The sequence below is a fragment of the Chamaea fasciata genome, unplaced genomic scaffold, assembly GCF_029207755.1.
Source record: "Chamaea fasciata isolate MVZ Bird 193981 ecotype frontalis unplaced genomic scaffold, bChaFas1.0.hap1 SCAF_31, whole genome shotgun sequence".
In the NCBI taxonomy this organism is placed as follows: domain Eukaryota; kingdom Metazoa; phylum Chordata; class Aves; order Passeriformes; family Sylviidae; genus Chamaea; species Chamaea fasciata.
In genome coordinates this window covers 837,537-855,249 of record NW_027094116.1, presented here as the reverse complement: position 1 = coordinate 855,249, position 17,713 = coordinate 837,537, and the positions used below count along the sequence as shown (strand labels likewise).

Genomic DNA, 17,713 nt, shown 5'->3' with positions numbered 1-17,713 from the left:
GGGTGGCTGCAGCAGTTTTGGGGTGCCTTTAGCAGCTCTGGGGTGCCTTTGGCAGTTCAGGGGTGCCTTTAGCAGCTCTGGGGTTCCTGTAACAGTTTTGGGGTGCCTTTAGCAGTTTTGGGGTGCCTTTAGCAGCTGTGGGGCGCCCGCAGCAGCTCGGGGGCGCGGTGCCGGGGTTGGGGGGCCGTGTTTCCTGGAAGCCGCCTGGCGCTGCCGATAACCCCGAGGTTTCCACTTCCGTCCCCGCCGGGGCTTTTCGCAGAAGCCGCCGCGACTTCCCCGAACTTGGGCTGTAAATAAGAGCGGGGAGGGGAAGGAGGGGGGGGGGGGATTGAAGATTAAAGATTAAAAAGCAGCTGCTTGGGTAGGATGGGGGGTTGGGACACCTCAGGTTTGGGGTCCCCCCCTTGCTGTGGGGCGGCAGCTGTGCCCAGCCCGGGCCCGAAAGCTCCCGAGCGGGGCTCATGCAAATGCACAAAATCCCCCAGACGGCCGAAATCCCCCGAACCGTGCCCGTTTCTGGCTCGCTGGTCCCGCTCACGCCCCGGGGCTGCTCCGGCGTTTGTCCCCGGGGGGTTCGGGGGGCTGCTCCTCCAGCCTGTGGGGCTGAGAGTTCTGCCCTCTCCCCCATCTATGGGGCAGGCAGGGTCCTTTGGGGGCGAGGGGGAGATGCTGGCAGCTGGGGAGGGTCGGGAGCAGCATTGACCCCCCATGGCAGGGAGATGGCCCTGGGGGTTCCGGGGGGCCGCAGGTAACCCCCCCCCCTCCCCCAGCTCCCCGGGATTGTCCCTGCCGGGACAGGAGCCCAGGGCGGGGGCGGGTGACTCATTTGGGCTGAGATGACGAATTTTGGGGGCATTTGGCTCTGGGTTTCGAGGAGTGGGCGGGTGTCACTGCGCTGCTGTCATGAGCCCGTGTGGCCTCAGCGCCCCTCCCCCGGCTCCCGGGGCGGGCTGCGGGGCCGGGGTCCCCTGCAGACCCCCTGAGTGCGGGGCCGGGGTCCCCTGCTCCCCCCCTGAGTGCGGGGCCGGGGTCCCCTGCTGCCCCCCCTGAGTGCGGGGCCGGGGTCCCCTGCTGCCCCCCTGAGTGCGGGGCCGGGGTCCCCTGCTGCCCCCCCTGAGTGCGGGGCCGGGGTCCCCTCCTGACCCCCCTGAGTGCGGGGCCGGGGTCCCCTGCTGCCCCCACTGAGTGCGGGGCCGGGGTCCCCTCCTGACCCCCCTGAGTGCGGGGCCGGGGTCCCCTCCTGACCCCCTGAGTGCGGGGCCGGGGTCCCCTGCTGCCCCCCCTGAGTGCGGGGCCGGGGTCCCCTGCTGCCCCCCCTGAGTGCGGGGCCGGGGTCCCCTCCTGACCCCCCTGAGTGCGGGGCCGGGGTCCCCTGCTGCCCCCCCTGAGTGCGGGGCTGTGCTCTGGCGAGCTCCTGTCCCCTGGCAGGGCTCGGGTCCCCCGGCTCTGCCCGGGGTTGGGGTGCTCTGGACACCCCCCCGGGGTTCTGTCCCCACAGCCCTGCCCAGTCCCTTTCCCAGGAACTCGGGTGCCCGTGGCACCCCTGACCCCCCTTCCCAGCCTGGCCACGGTCACTGGGCTGCTCCATGAAGACTTCCCCCCCTTCCTTTTCTCCTTCTCTTCCTCCTCCTCTTCCTCCTCCTCCTCTCCCGGACTCCCAGCCCGCCCTAGCCTGAGGGTTATGGGGGCACAGGGGGCGCTGAGGATGCGGTTTGGGGGGATTTAGGGGTTATGGGGAGCACAGGTAGTGTTGAGGATGTACTTGGGGGGATTTAGGGGTTATGGGGGGCACAGGTGGTGTTGAAGACGCAGTTTGGGGGCATTTATGGGGGGCCCAGGGGGTGTTGAGGACGCGGTTTGGGGGTGTTTGGGGGGATTTAGGCGCTCTGGGGGGCACAGGGAGTGTTGAGGATGTGTTTTGGGGCTGTCTGCGGGGATTTAGGGGTTATAGGGGGGCGCAGGTGGTGTTGAGAACGCGGTTTGGGGGGATTTAGGCGCTCTGGGGGGCACACGGGTGTCCGGGGCAGGGGTCAGTGGGTGCGGGGCCGGGACCTGCCCGGGCAGGAGGCTGCGGTGACTCAGGCAGGAATGTGCTGGCAGGACACGGCGTTCCTGTCCCAGCGCCACGGCCCCGCCGCCGCCCCGGGCACTGCCCCGCACCCCGCGGGGCCGGGATGTCCCGAGTGCTCCAGTGAGCTCCAGTGAGCTCCCGGTGTTTCCCAGTGAGCTCCAGTGTGTCCCGGCCCTGTCATGGGGGTCCAGGGGGTGCCCGGGAGCAGGGCAGGGAACAGGGAGGACACTGGGATGTCCCTGAGCGGGGACAGGGGAGACAGGACGTGAAATGGCACAGCCCTGCCGTGGGTGATCCGTGGCACATCCTCACGTCCCTCTGGACGTGGGGTGGGGGTACGGAATGATTTGGGATGTGTGGGGCGGGGGCCGCAGGGACGGCCAGGGGTGGGGACTCAGGACACCCCATGGCCAGGTGGTGATGAGAGGTGTGGGGTTGGCACAGGGTCCTGCTCCGCTGTCCCCAGCAGTGTCCCCCTGGCTGGGGGGACACCCGACACCAGCTCAAATCCAAGCCAAATCCTCACCCCCCCATCCCACCCTGACCCCCCCCAGCCCGGGGATTGGCGAATCCCCATCCCGGAGAACCAAGGAGGCCCCGCTCAGCCGGGTTTGCTCCTTTGTGTCATCACCACAACCACGTCAGAGCCGTTTCCTTCCCCTTCCCCCGCCACGGGAACATCTCCGAGTGCCGGGACCCCCGGGCTGGGCTGGCAGGGACAGAGCCCGGCGGTGCCCCGGGGGGGTTCGGTGCCCCCGGGGAGGGACCTGAGCCCCGTCTGGGCCCCTTCGTGGGGCGTATCTGGGGTTTTGCTGTGCCCAGGGAAGGGGAGGTATTTCCCCGGCCAGGCTGAGGAGTTGGGATACAGCAGGAGGATGGAGCGGGAGTTGTCGCCGTCCCGGTCCTCAGAGCTTCCTCCTTGGGGTGCTCTCTGAGGAGGAGGAAGGAAGCTGGTCCGGTGGGGGTGGGGAGATGCTGGGGGTCTCTCCGGGGCTGGGCAGGCCTTGCCACCCCCCCTCCCCAGAGGATGGCTCATGTCCCAGGCCAGGATCACTGTTCCCTGTGCCAGGGACACTGCAGGACACCTGTCACCCCCCAGTCCTGGGGACAGTTCTGGGCCCCTCACCCCAAGAAAAAAATTGGGGGCTGGAGCGTGTCCAGGGAAGGGAACAGAGCTGGGGAAGGGGCTGGAGAATTCCTGAGGGAGCTGGGAAAGGGGCTCAGCCTGGAGAAAAGGGGGATCAGGAGGGACCTTGTGGCTCTGCACAACTCCCTGACAGGAGGGGACAGCCGGGGGGGTCGGGCTCTGCTCCAGGGAACAGGGACAGGACAAGGTGAGATGGCCTCAAGCTGTGCCGTGGAGGTTTAAATTAGATATTAGGAATAATTTCTTCATGGAAAGAGTTGTCAGGCATTGGAACAGACTGCCCAGAGTCACCATCCCCAGAGGTATTTAAGAATTGTGTGGATGTGGCACTTGGGGACAGGGCTTGGAGCAGCTGTGGCTGCCCCTGGATCCTGGCAGTGCCCAAGGCCAGGTTGGGCTTGGAGCAGCCTGGCACAGTGGAAGGTGTCCCTGCCATGGCAGGGGTGGGATGAGATGATCTTCAAGGTTCTTTCCCCCCTCCCCAGACCATTCCTTGATCCTGTGATTCCGTGATTCCAGGGTCTGTCACGGAGCCGGAGCAGAACCTCCTTGGCAGAGCAGATTTCACCTCCTCCCGCAGGCCCACCCCGAGGATCCTTCGCAGTTCTGCGATTTCCCGCTCAAGGTGAGAAATTCCCGCGGCTTTGGGCGCTGAGTGACCCCAGGGCCTCATCCCGGGGGAGCTGCGGGAGAGCGGGATGGGCCGGGGGTGTCCGGGGACAGGACCGGGGGCGGTCCCACGGGCGGTACCGGGGTCCCGGACCACAGGCCGTACCGGAGTCCCGGACCGGGCCGGTCCCACAGGCCGTACCGGGGGTTCCGGACCACAGGCGGTACCACAGGCCGTACCGGAGTCCCGGACCGGGCCGGTCTCGCAGGCCGTACCGGGGTCCCGGACCGGGCCGGTCCCGCAGGCCGTACCGGGGTCCCGGACCGGGCCGGTCCCGCAGGCCGTACCGGAGTCCGGGACCGGGCCGGTCCCGCAGGCCGTACCGGGGTCCCGGACCGGGCCGGTCCCGCAGGCCGTACCGGGGTCCCGGACCGGGCCGGTCCCGCCCCCGCCGCACACGGACCGCCCGCAGGGCGCTGCCGCCGCCCGGTGGCCAAGGGCCGGTACTGCAGCCCGGGCTCCGCACATGCGCAGTGGCGCCAGCGCTGTCCGCCGGTACCGGCACCGCGGCGCTGGGGGGCCCCGGGCGCTGCCGCCGCCGCCGCCTCCCGGTGAGGAAAGGCCGCCGGTGCTGCCCCGCCCGGGCCGGGCCGGAGCCCACAGCGCGGAACGGCAGCGCCGGTGCAGGCCCCGGTCAGCGCCGCCCGCCCGCTGCTGCTGCTGCTGCCGCCGCGTGGTGAGAGCGCGGTACTGCAGGAGGCGTTACTGCAGGGGGCGTTACTGCAGGGGGCGTGCGGGAACGGGGCAGGAACTCCCGGGACCGGGACAGCCCCGGAGCCCGCATCCTTCCCCGGAGCCCGCATCCCGCCCCGGAGCCCGCATCCCGCCCCGGAGCCCGCATCCCGCCCCGGAGCCCGCATCCCGCCCCGGAGCCCGCATTCCGCCCCGGAGCTCGCATCCCGCCCCGGACCCCGCATCCTACCCTAGACCCCGCATTCTGCCCCAAACCCCTCATCTTGCCCCAGCCCCCTCATCCAGCCCCCCTAAGGTCGTCATCACCCCCCGGTCATCTCCACTTGGCCAGAATCAGAGTCCCAGAATATCCTGAATGGAAAGGATCATCCATTCCAGCCCATGGCCCTGCACAGACCCCCAACAATCCCCCTGGGCATCCCTGGCAGCGCTGTCCAAACGCTCCTGGAGCTCTGGTAGCCTCGGGGCCGTGCCCATTCCCTGGGGAGCCTGGGCAGTGCTCAGCACCCTCTGGGGAAAGAGCCTTTCCCTGATCTCCAGCCTAAACCTCCCTGACATTGCTTCAGCCATTCCCTGGCTCCTGTTACTGTCACCACACAGAAATCACGTCTGCTGCTCCTCTTCCCCTCGCAAGGAAGTTGTAACTGCAGTGAATCCTCCTCTCCTCTCCTCTCCTCTCCTCTCCTCTCCTCTCCTCTCCTCTCCTCTCCTCTCCTCTCCTCTCCTCTCCTCTCCTCTCCTCTCCTCTCCTCTCCTCTCCTCTCCTCTCCTCTCCTCTCCTCTCCTCTCCTCTCCTCTCCTCTCCTCTCCTCTCCTCTCCTCTCCTCTCCTCTCCTCTCCTCTCCTCTCCTCTCCTCTCCTCTCCTCTCCTCTCCTCTCCACAGACCAGGTGTCCTCAGCCACTCCTTGAGGCTTCCCCTCGACCATCTCTCCTCGACCATCTCCCCCTGGCCTCAGTTTCCTGCTCTCCCAGAGCTTGCTGATTCTTGCTCACATTCCTTCCCAGCTGTTGAAGAACCACTTTTTAAACCTCCTTTCTCTGGGATCGGGTCTCAACAAGCAAAGCCCCGGTGAGGGGACAACCTGTGAGGAATTGTGGTGGCCATGTGTGGCCGCCGTCCAGTTTCTCTGGGACTCGCTGTGGGCTCCTGAATGATGAGGAGGCATCTGGGGGGAGGACAGCACCCGCCACGCGTGGGTGGTGCAGGCGGTTCCTCCTGAGCGGGGACGATAGGAGCTTGGCGAGGAGAGCGGTTTGTCATCGTCCCCACCCACGCTTTCTGTGCCAGGGAAGGTTCTGCCACCCTCGCTCACGAGCCCACCTCCAAAACTGGGTTACATCCTCCCAAACCGGGATACCTCCTCCAAAACTGGATGCATCCAGGGAGCGTTCCCACACAGAAGGTGCCACGACTGAAAGCTGCTGCTCATCCTCACCTGCCCTGTGCTTCACTTCCCAGAGAAGCTGCGACTGCCCCTGGATCCCTGGAAGTGTCCAAGGCCAGGTTGGACGGGGCTTGGAGCAGCCTGGGACAGTGGAAGGTGTCCCTGTCATAGCAGGGGGTGGCACCGGATGATCCCAAAGCAGCCTGGGATTCCTGTGATCACTTCATGCCGATTGTGTGACAACAGCGCAAGGGAGCAGGAAATCTGCCATGAGGGATTTACAGCTCCCTGCACGCCACAGGCTTCGGGAGTAAAATCAGGCAGCTTCTGTGGTGGTTTTCCTTTTATTTTATTACAGAATCCCCAACACAGCTCAGCTCTCCACAGACTAACCAGAAAGAACAGCAACACCTCAGTTCCCGCTCAAAAAACACAACAAGGCTTCCCATGGAACCTCCCCTGTGTCCATGCCTTTGTTCCCTCCTGTGGCTGCAGCTGCAGTTAAGCAGGGGCTTCCTGCTCTGGAGGGTTGACAAGGAAGTTTGGGACTTTCTGCTGAGGTTTTCTGTCTGTTCCTCTTTCAGGACACAGACCTCACACTGTCTGCAGTTTCCTCAGCAGGGGCAGCTCCGGTCTCTGCTCCCTGTGACAGTGACAGGACCCCGGGGAATGGCTGGAGCTGTGTCAGGGAGGTTTGGCTTGGATCTCAGGGAAAGGTTCTTCCCCAGAGGGTGCTGGGCACTGTCCAGGCTCCCCAGGGAATGGTCCCGGCTCCAAGGCTGCCAGAGCTCCAGGAGAGTTTGGACAGCACTGCCAGGGATGCCTAGGGTGGGATTGTTGGGGGGTCTGTGCAGGGCCAGGGGCTGGACTGGGTGATCCCTGTGGGTCCCTTCCAGCTGAGATTCCATGATTCTGTGACTCTCCCAAGTGACCTCTCAGCAGGGGCACAGCCCAGGCCCTGGACTCTCTGTGACCCCACAGCTCAAGGGAAGCCCCTGCCCTTCTCCAAGCACCACACCTCAGTCCAGGGCCAGAGGCTCCCTTGGCTCCTGCTGAGCTCCAGCACCTCCCATTCCTGCAGGAGCTGCCCTCCTCGCCCTCACCCCCAGTACAGCATTCCCACAGGAAACTGTGTTTAGAAATCCACTTTATTTGGTTGAAGACAAGTCGGTGATGGAGAACTCAGAGCCCAGCACCGCCCCAGATACCTCTGAGAACCCCGAGCAGCCTCAGGCCACGCTCATCCCAGGGCTCCCGACACCTGGGATCCATCCCTGGGGGTATCCAGGAGCAGCATCCTGGCTGGACCAGCCCTCCATGGCCCAACAGGACACACCTGAGCTTGAGCAGCTGCTGTGACGTGGCCCTGGGTGTCCCTGGTGTCCCAGGCCAGCACAGCAGGAACGTGGAGCAGGGAGGAGTCCGTGAGCCCCGGCTGCAGGAGCTGGGATTTGCTGGGAAGCAGGAGCAGGGCTGGTCCCCAGCCCAGGCTGGAGCCACCCAAGCATCCCTGGAAGTGGCACTGGAGCCAGTCCCTGGCCTGCAGCCAGGACAGCAGTGGTTGTACCCCTTGGTAGGAGGAGGAGGAGGAGGATTTTCCTGACCCAACTCCCCCCATCTCTTCCCTTAGCTGCATGGATCAGGAGAATTCCGGGGAGGAAGTGCAACCCAGTGCAGGACGTGGCAGTGGGAAGGAGCAGGACACAGGGAGACGTGGTGTGGGGCAGCCGCAAGTGTCACCCTGGTCCCCTCGGGGCTCGGAGGGGAGGCAGAGGAGGAGGCGGCAGCGCCGGAGCCTGGCGGCAGCCACGGCCAATCCCGGGAATGGGGACGATCCCCAATGGGGATGATCCCCAATGGGGAGGATCCTGAATGGGGAGGATCCTGAATGGGGACGATCCCGGGAATGGGGAGGATCCTGAATGGGGACGATCCCGAATGGGGAGGATCCCGAATGGGGAGGATCCTGAATGGGGAGGATCCTGAATGGGGACGATCCCGAATGGGGAGGATCCCGAATGGGGACAATCCCGAATGGGGACGATCCCGAATGGGGAGGATCCCGAATGGGGACAATCCCGAATGGGGAGGATCCCGAATGGGGAGGATCCCAAATGGGGACGAACCCGAATGGGGACCATCCCGGGGCTCTCCGTGGGGCCCGGCCCCCTCAGTTGATGGGCTCGTACTCCGAGTAGCGTCTCCTCTGCGCCAGCAGCACCAGGCAGCTGCCCAGCAGCAGCATGGCCAGGGGGGTGCCCAGCGCCACGGCCGTGATGGAGATCACCAGCGGGGAGAAGGTGTCCCTGGGCGGCTCCCCGAAGCCCAGCAGCACCGACCTGCGGGAGGGGACAGCTCAGCACAGGGATGGGGATGGGCTCTGGCCCCCGGCTGGGAGCCCTGGGGCTTTCCCACCTCAGCAGGAAGTCAGGCCGAGATCCCACACAGGGCAACATGAGGCTTCTCAAGGAACTGTGAAGCCTTTGCTACAGGATTACAGGGAAACTCAGGACTTTGGAATGGAGACTGTTACTAAACAGAGAAACCCTGTGACCTGCCAGTCCCCCAAACTACACATTGTTAGTCACCACGAGCACCCTTTCAGACCCTTCAGAGCCCTCTGCACATCGTCAGTGACCATGAGCATCCCCTCAAACCCCTGGGACCCCACTCACCAGCTGAGGTATCGCTTCTCCCGGTACACCTCTCCCTCCTCTCCCCCAAAGGACACGTTGAGGGCGCTGATGGTGCAGGTGCTGCCCAAACTGTCCCCGAAGTAGGCCTGGACGATGCTGGACACGGGCAGGCTCCAGTTGGCCACCTGCAGCCCCTGAGCCCGGCACTGGATCCCGTCCTCGCGCCGGGGGCTGCGGGAGCCGTAGGCCGTGGCCTTCCACTGCAGGAATCCCAGCGTGGAGCTGCCGTTCTGCGGCTGGGCTACCAGGGACAGCACCTGGGGAGGGACAGGGTGAGGGGAGGGACAGCAGGGTCACCCCCAGCCCGGGGCCGCCCCTCGCTCACCTCGAAGATGGTGGGGGTGTACTCGTCGTCGATGGATCTCTCGGACCGCAGCCTCCGCACCGCCCCCGCCTCCTCCACCGTGGCCACCTCCAGCACGAAGCGGGAGCTGTTCCCCCGCGGGGCCACCCCAGCCAGCACGAATTCCAGCTGGGAGCTGTCTGCCGTGTGCAGGAGGCTGGGCAGGCGCCCGTCGCGGCCGCCGGCCTCGTAGGCTGTCACCTGCAAGGGACATGGGTCAGGGGGAGGGCACAGGACGCAGAGGTGCAGCATTCCCCGTGCAGGACGCTCCCCGTGCTCCCTGCCCCTGCACGTACCCGGAACGCCAGGCTGCCGTTGGAGAAGCCGCCGCCGGGGTCGGTGGCCGGGACCCCGCGGAGCTCGGCCGTCAGCGCCGTGCGGTTCAGGGTGTGGTTGAGGCTGTCCCAGGAGAACTCAGACAGGTCATAGGTGGGGTAGAAGAGCTCTCCCAAAGGTTTGGCCTCGCTGAACTCGAACAGCTGCGGGGAAGGAAGGGGAGAGGGGCTGGGAGCACCGGCAGGACGGGAGCGTGTGCTGTGTTCCAGGGAACAGGGCAGAGCTGCCTCAGCCAAGCAGCTCAGGCTGGAGACAGAACCTTCCCTGGATGGGAATAGCGGGGATTTCCGTGGAGCTGGGAAGCTGCCCAGGGACCCTCTGCACCCCCAGCTGTGCCAGAGCAGCCCCTTGCCAGCAGTACCTTGGTGAAGACCACGGCTGTGGAATAGACCACGCTGTCGGGAGGGTCGATCCAGATGGCTCCAGCAGGACTGGCTGAGAGCAGCTGTGTCCAGTTGACCCTCAGGGCACTGCTGGGGCTCTGGGTGGCCACCAGGAGCACGGCGGGGGCCCCGATGCTGCTCCACACGTAGTGCAGGCTGTCCCCGGGCCCCGCCGCCCGCACGTGCAGCAGGTTCACGGAGGAGCCGTTCCAGCCCGGGTTGTACTGCATGGACACCTGGGGGCAGGGACAGCGCTGGGGGCGGCTCCGAGCCCTGCAGGACGAGCCCAGCGTCCCGGGAGGATGGGACATCGGAGCTGCCTCGGCTCCCGTGACTCTGCAGCCCTGGTATTGCTCAACACGCTCGGTCAGCATTTCACAGCCGGACGTTTGGGAGCAGCTTTGAGCTGCTTCGCATGGCACAGCCCCTTCCCTGCCCACAGCCCCTTCCCTGCCCACTGCCATGCTGGTCCCACGCGATTAGGACAAAGGGGAGATGAGGGACAGGGATGGGTGGCCCTGGGCCACGCCACCGCAGGGCAGGGCTCACCCCGGTCCCCGTGTGCCAGGACAGAGGGAGCGGTGGGCTCAGCTCCAGCCCCGCGGGGATGTGCCCGGTGTGAGGCCGCGGCCCCTTCTCCTCCCCAAACACCGCAAGGCTGGGCCCCAGCGGGACCGGGCGGATCTCGGGGGCTCCAGCCCAGCCCCTGCTCCAGACAGGATCCTCCGAGGTCACAAATGAAACCAGAAGTTTCCCTTTAACACGAGCAATAACTTTGTTATGCTGAGGGTGGCAGAGCCCCGGAACAGCTGTCCTGGGCGAGCACGGAGTGTCCCGCTCTGGAGACATCCCAAACCCAGCTGGATGTCCCTATGTCACCCTGGGTGACCCAGCCTGGCCAGGAGCTTGGATTGGGTGATCCCGGCTCCAACCCGGCTGTCCCGGGATTCTGAGATTCCCGGGGGGTCTCAGGCACCACCGCACCGCGGCGGGAGCGGGACGAGCGCCGAGCAGAGGCCGGAGAGCGCGGGGGGGGCTCCGCACGCCGGCCGCGGCCCCCCCAGCCCCGGTAACCCCGGCCCCGGGACCCCCCGAGCCCCGCTCACCTTCCGGCCCCGCTCGGCCCCGGCCGCCGCCAGCAGCGCCGCCAGCAGCGCCAGCCCCGCACCGGCGGCCATGGCGAGACCGGCCGCGACCACGGACCGCCCCCGGGACCGCCCCGGAACCGCCCGGGGACCGCCCGAGAACCGCCCCGGAACAGCCCCCAGGACCGCCCCGGTACCGCCCCGGAACCGCCCTGGAACAGCCCCGGAACCGCCCGGGGACCGCCCGGGGACCGCCCCCGGCACCGCCCCGGAACCGCCCCGGAACCGCCCGGGAACAGCCCCGGAACCGCCCGGGAACAGCCCCCAGCACCGCCCTGGAACCGCCCCGGAACCGCCCCGGATCCGCCCGGGAACAGCCCCCAGGACCGCCCCGGAACCGCCCCGGAACCGCCCGGGAACAGCCCCGGAACCGCCCGGGAACAGCCCCCAGCACCGCCCTGGAACCGCCCCGGAACCGCCCCGGATCCGCCCGGGAACAGCCCCCAGGACCGCCCCGGAACCGCCCCGGAACCGCCCCGGATCCGCCCGGGAACAGCCCCCAGGACCGCCCCGGAACCGCCCGGTACCGCCCCGGATCCGCCCCGCGCGCTAAAGGAGCTCTAGTGAGCGCCGGTGGGTGCGGGATGCTGATGGGGACAGGAACGGCTCGGAGTTTGCCCTTCTGCCTCCCGCCGCTTCCGTCCCGCAGGGCAGCAGAGACCCCCGTGTCCACCACCGCGCAGCGCGGAGAGCCCGCTCCACTGTCAGCGCAGCTGGGACTCCTCCGGACCCTGCAGCACCGCCTCCGTCATCCCACCCAGCAGAGACCCCCACGTCGGCCCAGCGGGACAATGAGACCCCTGTTCTCCTTCAGAGAGCAGAGACCCCACTGCACCCCGTGGAGCTTCTGGACCTTTGGGGTCTCTGAAGTGTCACCCTCGGGCCTCTGGACCATCCCATGCTCCAGAGACCCCTCACTGTCACCACCCCATACTCTGGAGACCCTCGAGACCCCCCACCCTCATCCCCCATGACAGCAGAGACCCCATTCCATCCCCCAGGAGGGCAGTGGAGACCCCCCTCCTCCATCATCCCATACAGGGACAACTCCCTCCTCCATTCCCCAGGCTCCAGAGACCCCTCCATGACCACCCCAAGCTCCAGAGACCCACCCACCTTCACTGCCCCGTACTTTGGAGACCCCCAAATCCTAGAGAGACCCCCACCTCCATCCCCCAGGACACCAAAGAGCCCCACCCTGCCCTTGTTTTGGCTGTCCCAGTGCAGGTGCAGGCCCTGTCCTTGGCTTCCCTGAAGCTCCTGGTGTTGGCACAGACCCCCCAGAGCCCCCTGGCAGTGCCCAGCCTGGGGGGGTTTCCACTCCCTACACCCGGCACAGGCATTAAATGAACAATCGGCCAGAAATTGATGAATTTATTTAGAGATAAACCTGAACCCCAAACCCTGGGAGCTCCTGGGGGAGCCCAACCCTTCCTGCAGGCACTGCATCCTTGCCGGACACAGGGCGGCTCTGGGAAGCCGTGAGGGGGGAGAGCAGGGAGGAGGATCAGAGACACAAACTGTCCCCTCATGTCACCGCCCTGGCCCTGTTTGGGGTGGGTGGTGAACGAGGGGGAAGCAGAGGTGTCCAACCTGCTGGGCTTTATTGCCCATGGGGGCAGGAGGAACAGTCCAAAGCTCATGGGAAAGGAGATCCCAGGGGAGCATCCCACCGTTTTTGTCGGTTTTAGGGGTGGCAGGGGAACATTCCACAGCTTTTTGTCGGTTTTAGGGGTAACAGAGGAACAAGCCGGAGTTTTTGTTGGTTCTAGGGTTGTCAAACAAGCATTTTCCATTGTTTTTGTTTGGTTTAGGGTTGCCAGGAGATCACTGTGCCATTTCTGCTGGTTCCAGGGTTGCCAGGGGAATGTTCCGCTGTTTTTGTCAGTTCTAGGGTTGCCATGGGATCATTCCACTGTTTCTCTTGGTTCTGGGGTCGCCAGGGGAATATTTCATTGTTTTTGTCAGTTCTAGGGTTGCCAGGGGAGAATTCCACCATTTTTGTCAGTTCTAGGATTTCCAGTGGAGCATTCTACTGTTTTTGTTGGTTCTAGAGATACCAGAGGAGAATTCCACAACTTTTGTCAGTTCTAGGATTTCCAGAGAGTTCCACCATTTCTGCAGGTTCTAGGGTCACCATGGGATCATTCCACCATTTCTGTTGGCTCCAGGGTTGCCAGAGGAACATTCCAGAATTTCTGCCAGTTCTAGGGCTGCCATGGGATCATTCCAGTGTTTCTGTCGGTTCTAGGGTTGCTGGGGGAGCATTTCACCATTTTTTTTAAATTCTAGGGTTGCCAGGAGAGAATCCCATCATTTTATTGGTTCTAGGACTGCCATGAAAGCATTTTAGTCTGTTCTAGAGTTACCAGGGGAGAATTCCATGGTATTTCTTGGTTCTAGGGCAACATCCAACTCGTTTTATTTGTTTCTACGGTTGCCACAGTAGAATTCCACCATTTTTGCCAGTTCTAGAGTTGCCAGGAGGGCATTCCACCCTTATATTGTCGGTTCTGGGGTTTCCAGGGGAAAAATCCATCGTATTATTTGGTTCCAGGATTTCCAGGGGAGCATTCCACCCTTTCGGTCAGTTCTAGGGTTGCCATGGGATCATTCCACCGTTTTTGTTGGCCCCACATGGTAGGGTTTGGGGATCTAAAGAGACAAATTCCCTGCCCCTCCAGATGGGGATTCATTCCTGGGAGCCTGAGGTCTGGAGGGATAAATGTAAGACTCCATGCAAGCTCCCTCTACAGTTTAGGGCATCCCAAACATCTTTTTTTGTTGGGAGTTTGGAATGTTCTGGGGCAGAAAGCAAAGCCTTCCTGATTCTGATAGGGAGGGTGGGAGAGTTAGCAGGGAACTGCTTTGGAACTGTGTTTGCACACATGGCCATTGCCAAAAACCCAGAAGGGTTCCCTCACTGGGAACAACATCCTGCAGCAGTGACAGGACAGGTGTAACTCAGGTGTAACTCAGTGTTTGTGTCCTGCAGGGAATTCAAGTAATTCTTCCATTTTCCTCACCTTTCCCAGCACATCGGGCTGACTTTTTTTCCTTTCCAAATGAGAACTTCTCTCCTTGTGGGGAGAACAGGAATCCTCACATGCCCTTATCTCATGGGCAGCGCACCTGAGGGCGACCTGGTGAGGTAAGAGGGGAGCTGAAGGTTTGGGAAGATTACAGAACCGATGGAAATTCTGGGAAAGCCAAAAAGGAGCTGCAGGACCTTCTGTAAAAGAAGCCAAGGGAGACCAAAAGTGCAGCTGAGAGACACTGGGAGCTCTGTGTCCTTCTCACACAGGTGAGGTGATGAACTGAGCTCGTCCCACACAAGCAGTGACAACTCTGGTGCCTGAATTTGGGGGTCACAGGGTTCTCCTGCCCTGACACAGGGTGTCCCTGGACATGAGGGGTACCTGAACATGAAGGTTGTGGCACTCTGGGCTTCCCCGACACAGCAGCAGGAGGAGAACACACCTGGTAACACCAAGGATCTGCTCCTGAGCTCTTCCATACTCATGTTTAGGGAAGAGGAGCTCCAACTCTTCCCAGAGGAACCACAGCTAAGCTGGAATTTTATTGCTGCCCCTGTCCCAAAATGCAAATGAAGATATTTCATTCTCCATCTGCTGAAGGCAGAAGTGATCTCTGCAGAATCTGCCCTTTCTCTCCTCATTCCTACCAAATTTTCCTTTGGGTGTGTCCCACTCACTGCCCACATATTTTCTCTTTTTCAGCATCATTTTGTGGCCTTTTCCCCCGGAATGCAATGGAAATGACAATTTTGCCATGATGAACATGGGGGCCAAACTTCCAGCACCACCAGGGCCTGGGTTTCCAAACGGGCTGAGCTCCAGCACTTGCACAGACACCACAAGGAGAAAAAACAAACAAGCCAAGCCCAGAGATGGAGATGGGCTGGTTTTCCACTGGGGACCAGAAATCCAGTCAGTGGGGGAGCATCCTGGCAAGTGTGCAGAGAACATGGAGTCACGGAATGGTTTGAGTTAGGAGGGACCTTAAAACCTGTCCTGTCCCACCCCTGCCATGGCAGGGACACCTTCCACTATCCCAGGCTGCTCCAAGCCCCATCCAAGCTGGCTTTGGACACTTCCAGGGATGGGACATCCACGGAATAATCTGTGCCAGGGCCTCCCCACCCTCACAAGGAACAATTTTTTTCCCGCTATCCCATCTAACCCTGCCCTCTGACAGTTTAAAGCCATTTCAGAGTACAAAGGTCCAGCCGGGGAGCACTGAGCTACCCAAATGCACCAAGGTGGACACTCACATCAGAGACCTACGTTTCTTTGGCCACACATGTGAAGAAATGACCCCGTTTATCACAGGAAATGCCACCAGAAGGTTCTGACCTGGGCCCTACTGGGGAGCACAGAACTTCCCTTAGGAAGAAGGTATCAAAAATGGGACAGCGCTGGGGGGGGACACGTGGGGTTAAAACACCTGCTTGGAGGAGATACCAAAGGGAACGAGGGAAGGGGGAGATGATGGAGGAGAAACGCCTGAAGGAGGGAGCACAGGGATGTTACATCCACCAGCTGTGCCTGGAAAAGTCACCCCCTCCCCGTGCAAACCCTCGGGGGGCGTTATAAATGCGACAGATCAGCACCTGGGAGGGAAACGGCACCAAAAGAAAAGAGACACCTGCCTGGAGATCATCTCTGCCGGGACTCGAACCCGGAACCTCTGGATTAGAAGTCCAGCGCGCTCGTCCATTGCGCCACAGAGACCTCACCGTGAGGGGAGCGTCGGCTCCAGAACTGAAAAATCCACGGTGCTGCGGGGTCCGGCACCCACCGGCACCTCCCGGGCACGGCAGCACCTCCAGCGTCCCCTCCCCGCGCGGGGACACGGCAGCAACGATCCCAGGGATGATCCACGTCTCGCCTGGCAGCCGGGATGCAGCAAAAACCTGGATGCAGGCTGGTATCCGCCTCTCTGGCAAGCCTCGCGCAGCATCCCCGGCGCTCGGCTGCGGGCAGAGCTAAATCCTGGAGCAGAGTTCATTGCTGCATCTCCCTCGGCACCAGCATCACGGCATCCTCCTCGCTGCACAAGCCAAGGGATAAAGATGAAAGGAGGATTTAGCTCGGAGCACTGACAATGGTGAGGGTGAAAAAAACCGCCGAGAACCTGAGGTTTGAGCAGAGAAATGAAAGGGGAAGCAGCTACCGTGGGCTTCCTTTCAGCAAGCTGCCAGTCAGGGGTTTAATGAAGAAACATTGTGCCTCTTCTGTTGGGAAAAAAATGAAAACGATGTCAAAACAACAGGAAAGGTCCATTTACAGCCACTGACCTATTAACAATTGATCAAACTCTGTCGCAGAGAACAGCATGTTTGGAATCCCTGAACGGCACAAATTTCAGGCTGCTGTTTGCTCCCAAACACGCCCTCAATTCCCGCGAAAGGGGAGATGTGAAGTGCAATGCAAGAGGAGGAATTCCCTGCCACGGGGAGCTTTTGCCTCAAGGTCAGTGTGACCTGAAGGTCCAACCTCAGGATGTGGGGAGCAGCCCAGAGCAGGAATCAAACAAGAGGAGATTCACCCCGCCCGGTGGAACCACGGACAGAACCTCAGAACTGAGGATAACCCCCCCAAAACCCGTGTTTAGATGATGAAGATCACACCAGGTGTGTTCCACCTGCACACGACAAGCTCCTGCTGCATCCCTGCCTTCCTCAGCGCCTGTCCTTCCTGCCTCAGGCTGGGGCACCTCTGTGCTCATGGCTAAAATCGCAGAGAATCAATCCTGTGCCAAATCCCTGCCTCCCTCCTGGGCTGGCAGAGACCTGACTGCTGCCCAAACTGAGCTGTGAAATTGCGTGGTGCTCAAGAGAAGAGGCACAGCACCGACCTCAGCAGACCTAATGCAAACCCAAAGGATTTGGTTTTCCTTTCACTCATGGAAAGCTTTACGGTCGTCTTGACAAGTAAAATCTTGGAATGGTGGGAAAGAAGGCAGGGGTTGAACTTCTATCAAAAAAACTCCTTCCTGCTGCAAAAGATAACTCAGTAAATTGATAATCCTTGAAATAAATCCCTCTGTGAACCAGCTGTGATCACACTGGGACCTGGAGAACACTCAAAGTCTAGAAAACACCCATCTGCAGGGTGACCAAAGGCTGTGCTTAAAAATGTCAGAGAAAAAAAAAACCAAAAACCTCAGACAAAGGTATAAAGCTGTAAAGGATGAGAAAAATCTCCCAGAGCCTGTGAGTGCATTTCCACAGCCTGTGACTGCGTGCTCCTCCTGGGGGGATGAAGACACCAGCTTTCAATATGATTCTGGGAGGCTGCACCTCCAAAGTGCCTGCTTTGAAGTCACCAGCAAGCAGAAAATCTGGAGATGATTAATGAAATAGCACCAGCTCTCAGAAGAACGACTGTGGCTTTATGGGCAGCCACGTCCCTGGAATCAGAGGTTTGGAGGAACCCTCATTCCTCCTGCCTGGAGCTCCCTAATTGCACCAAAGCCAGGAAAGGACCAGGAGTTGGAGCACGTCCTGATGAAAATGCCACATTTCTGCCAGGGGAGGTGTGGGGAGAACCGGGGGCTGCAGGGATATGCCAGAGGAGCAGCAGCACTGCCAGGAGCTTCATCCTCATCTTCATCCCCACACACAGCTCTGGGGGCACCTGCCAGGTGTTTTTGTACCTTCAATAACCCCCTCAGCCTTCCCTGAGGTCCCAGCTGTCTCTCTGCTCTCTCGAGATGTGACAAATTTGGGAAGCAGAGACTGGAGGGAGCAGCAAAGGTGCCGCAAGGCCGGTTTTGGTGCATCCCATTTTGTGGGAAGAGCACGTCCTGAGCCAG

The 17,713-nt window shown here is 62.1% G+C and overlaps 1 protein-coding gene, 1 long non-coding RNA gene and 1 other non-coding gene across 4 annotated transcripts; 1 reads left to right on the top strand and 2 right to left on the bottom strand.

Moving 5' to 3' along the window:
- The first annotated feature begins 3,021 nt into the window (after positions 1-3,021).
- LOC136303242 (uncharacterized) lies at positions 3,022-6,298 on the top strand. Of its 2 annotated transcripts, XR_010724191.1 has the most exons (3): positions 3,022-3,523; positions 3,741-3,846; positions 5,469-6,298. It is a non-coding gene; the product is annotated as an uncharacterized lncRNA (long non-coding RNA). The 2 variants fall into 2 exon arrangements; XR_010724190.1 differs by having other exon boundaries at positions 3,022-3,846.
- An 801-nt stretch (positions 6,299-7,099) lies between these two features.
- GLMP (glycosylated lysosomal membrane protein) lies at positions 7,100-11,362 on the bottom strand. The gene is made up of 6 exons (XM_066206941.1): positions 10,835-11,362; positions 9,707-9,964; positions 9,306-9,488; positions 8,992-9,210; positions 8,646-8,923; positions 7,100-8,309 (listed from the first exon to the last, which is right to left on the bottom strand). Exons 1-6 carry the CDS (start codon positions 10,904-10,906, stop codon positions 8,141-8,143), a joined length of 1,179 nt encoding a protein of 392 aa, XP_066063038.1. The 5' UTR covers positions 10,907-11,362; the 3' UTR covers positions 7,100-8,140.
- Positions 11,363-15,553: 4,191 nt separating this feature from the next.
- On the bottom strand, positions 15,554-15,627 carry TRNAR-UCU (transfer RNA arginine (anticodon UCU)). Its single transcript has one exon. It is a non-coding gene; the product is annotated as a tRNA-Arg (tRNA).
- Between the last annotated feature and the right edge of the window lie 2,086 nt (positions 15,628-17,713).

Coding starts and splice junctions, on each gene's coding strand:
- GLMP (XM_066206941.1), bottom strand. CDS start 10,906: ATGGCCGCCGGTGCGGGGCTGGCGCTGCTGGCGGCGCTGCTGGCGGCG. Junction 9,965..10,834: donor GGGCCGAGCGGGGCCGGAAG/GTGAGCGGGGCT, acceptor CCCTGCCCCCAG/GTGTCCATGCAGTACAACCC. Junction 9,489..9,706: donor CAGCCGTGGTCTTCACCAAG/GTACTGCTGGCA, acceptor CCTTCCCCGCAG/CTGTTCGAGTTCAGCGAGGC.